At 41.9% G+C, this 3,275-nt stretch overlaps 1 protein-coding gene across 1 annotated transcript in view; it reads right to left on the bottom strand.

Annotated features, from left to right (window-relative positions):
- Positions 1-223: 223 nt before the first annotated feature.
- Positions 224-3,275, bottom strand: part of meis2b (Meis homeobox 2b) — a 20,003-nt gene continuing 16,951 nt past the window's right edge. Inside the window, exons 10-12 of the mRNA XM_070849352.1 lie at positions 1,723-1,781; positions 1,334-1,423; positions 224-282 (exon numbers count right to left, since the gene is read on the bottom strand). Coding sequence (XP_070705453.1) covers positions 224-282; positions 1,334-1,423; positions 1,723-1,781 — 208 coding nt within the window. The remainder of the gene's footprint in view (positions 283-1,333; positions 1,424-1,722; positions 1,782-3,275) is intronic.

Here is a 3,275-nt window from a genome sequence, read left to right as displayed (position 1 = left end):
TTCAAATGCTCAAATATGTTTCTTGCATTAACATGAAAATCTCTGGAGCAAACATCCAGGTTGTAAAGTCATTGTTCAGTCTGGATTAGAAGAGGAAGAGAAGTGAGTGAAAGCCGTGCAGGAGAAGTGAGTGGGGGGGGGTGAAATTGGTTCTCTGTAATAAATGAAAAGAGTGCTTTACTTACTTCACCCTGTTTTTCAGGCTTGTTTCAGCGGAGTAGATTTACATGTAGTGCCACTGGCCATCCATGCCCATGTTCATACCCATGCCCCCCATCGGCCCTACGAGGTGGAAGAACAAGAGGAACAAGATGACAGACGGCTCAGCACTGGGCCGATCTCTGTGTCTAGAAGTCAGTTAAGAGTAGTGTGTGTGAAACAGACTGTTGGGCCAAAACACATCAGCCAAAGCACCGGTCACACCAACAGGCCCCTAACAACAGAGGAGCGATCACTGCCATGTGCTCACTGGACAGAACATGGTTAGTCTAGAGTTTCCTACCCGGACTGATGATTACATTAAATTTCGACTGCCAAGCATTTATGGCTAGATTCCACTCTGTGCCTACATAATATTAGTTTCTAAATCTTTCCCCATTGGGCTACAGCCTAACATCTATTCATGTTCTCTGTCTTTGAAGATGAAGATGAACTCAGCAATAAGGTTGCTTTTACCTCCAGAGGAATCTTATGAATATTGTGCTTTTTGTGTGTTTAACATTCTTTATGTCTTGCACAAATGAAACAAGAACCAACCCAGTCATCAGTCAAGAGCTCTGATACTGGAGGAATCTGCAGCAGCCCTGAATACATCAAACCAGAGACGGCTATGCCTGGTCAAGCTTTGGGAAACATCGTGGTTCTGGTCAATAAAAACACAGATATTAGTTGTTGGTCTGTAACGGGAGGCTACACCTCTCCACCAGCCCCACCTCCAGCTTTACTTTCTGCCTCACTACATAAAGGACAAACTACTTCCTGCTTCAGCATGGAACATCGCCACTGAATCTAAATCACGAGGTGCGTAATCATCATCATCATCATCATCATCATCACCATCATCACAAGTCTTAGTGATAATGAGCAGCTTACTTTGATTTTAAAAGGACTCGGTGATGCTACGCAGTGGTCCTCTCTGACACGGTGCCACCAGAGAAGCAGGCATGTGGGGGGGCTACATGGCTTATTACTGTATGTACATAGAGCACGTTGGCTACTGGCCACTGGCTACTGGTTGAACTTGTTAGATACTCAGCTGATCACAAGCAGAAAACAGTGGTGCTGCAGAGATTTTGCCCTTGATGGTTTGATAAATGTAAGGGAGGCTGCTCACCTCCAGGTCGGAGACCCATGTGCTGCTGCCCATCAAGAACGAAGCCTCCCATTGGCTGGCCATCTGGACTGTAAGCTGTACCCTGATTTACTGTAAGAGGAGAAACAAGACCGTCAGAGTGAACAACCCAGAGCTCTAGAATCACTTTGCTTCAGCCCCAAACATGCTGCACAACCCCCCCACTGTGCACCTGCTTCATGTAACCCATTCTTCCATTCTCTTTGACCTGTCTCACTTTTTCTACTGTCTTTAACTCGTCCGCTCCCCTCAGTGGATTTCACAGGCATCATCAGTAAAACACCCCCCTTTGAAGTTTGATTCACCTGATGGGTCTACTGAATGGAAGGGATCATTTAGGACACTGAATACTGAATGAAGTGCAGCTTTACCTGCTCTGTTGGACTGGTCAATCATAGGTTGGACTATTCTCCTCCTTGCATTGATAAACCTGGAAAAAAAGAACAATATCATGAGAACTCTTGAATATGAAAAGTCATTCAATCTTGAGTGAAGTCACTTTCTTGCTATTTTCTGGGCATGAGCAAGTTCACTAAAGGAAGCCATGAGAAATGGGAAAAAGCACTGGAAAATCTACCAAGCAAACACTGAGCTGCAGATTATATTAACAGGTATCAACTAGAGCGTTAGTAAAACAGGTGAAAGTGAATTCTTATGAAAATGCTGAAAATAAAAAAGAAAACATTGTGACATTAGCAAATCTTTTGTCTTAAATCTTAAATGTTCCGTCATACCCCCCCCTCTCTGCTCTGCTTGTAATCATTTGAAGAGGAGGATGCCCCATTCCTCATCTAAAATATCCAGCATTTACAAAAACTGTCAATGTCATTTTGCAGCTCTTGGAGAACTGGAACCCCACTGTGTGTCTCCGGGGATTTGACTAATAATCTACTTCATTCCTACTGACATAATCTGGGGCATTAAGAGAAAGTCACATGCTTAAAAAATCTATTGATTTGGGTTTAGCCCTGTAGCCTTAGGCTGTGACGAGGCTAACTGCTCTGCCAATGTTTTGCCATTGATACGTCCAGCAAACAGACAGTACGGTGAGTTTGAATGCTTTGATATCTATATTGGAAAAAGCCTTGACACGCCCGTGGTCGTCTTTACTTGCGGATTAGAGGTGGGCGGCTGTGTGATTAGGTCTGTTGCAAACCTGATACACTTAAAAGCAAACTCTTTGGTGGATTTTAGAGGGGGATTAGAGCAATGAAGCAATGTCATCTCAATTAATCTGGACTTGAACCGTGCACAGACTGCCGGTAAATAGCTGACATGCAGAAATGGATTGTCTGAAACTTAATCCAGAATGTGTGATCGTTTGATTGGACCTATCTCGAGCTAAGCTGTCCACAAAGGCAACTCAGCCTGTACAAGCTTTAATCCTTCACGTCATACATGTAAAACGAGGCTGTGAGGAAGAGGTAGGATAATGTCGTTTTTCACAGTTTCCATGCCTCTTATTCACAGGCCTGTACTCATTCCACAGTTTAGCCAGGTGTACATGTTTTGTTATTTTCAGGATAAGGTTGGCATATTTCAAATGTTATCATTTATCATGTCAGTGTCATGTTCTAGACAGTTTAACTGATGACAATGGAATTTGTTACAAATTATAAGGAAATAAATGCAATGCTTAATTGGTACAATTCCAATTGATTAATTCCAATAAAATTGAAAGCACAACTAGAGAGTCTCTTTCTCAGAGCAGAGAATGAAAATTCAAAAATTTGTCAACAGCCGAGCACAGAGTTTAACATGAATGAAAGATAATGTTTCCAAAATTTGGATAATAATTAATATCTTATTGGGTTTATTGCATGTAAACTTAACACAAAATCAAACTAAGATAAGTAAAATACAAGAACATCTATTTTCTGTATAACTAATAGCAAATTACATCATTGATTCCAGGAATCTTCCT

The sequence above is a fragment of the Pempheris klunzingeri genome, chromosome 18 (assembly GCF_042242105.1).
Source record: "Pempheris klunzingeri isolate RE-2024b chromosome 18, fPemKlu1.hap1, whole genome shotgun sequence".
NCBI classification, from domain to species: domain Eukaryota; kingdom Metazoa; phylum Chordata; class Actinopteri; order Acropomatiformes; family Pempheridae; genus Pempheris; species Pempheris klunzingeri.
Note: the sequence above shows the minus strand (reverse complement) of the source record. Positions and strands in the feature narration are given on the sequence as shown.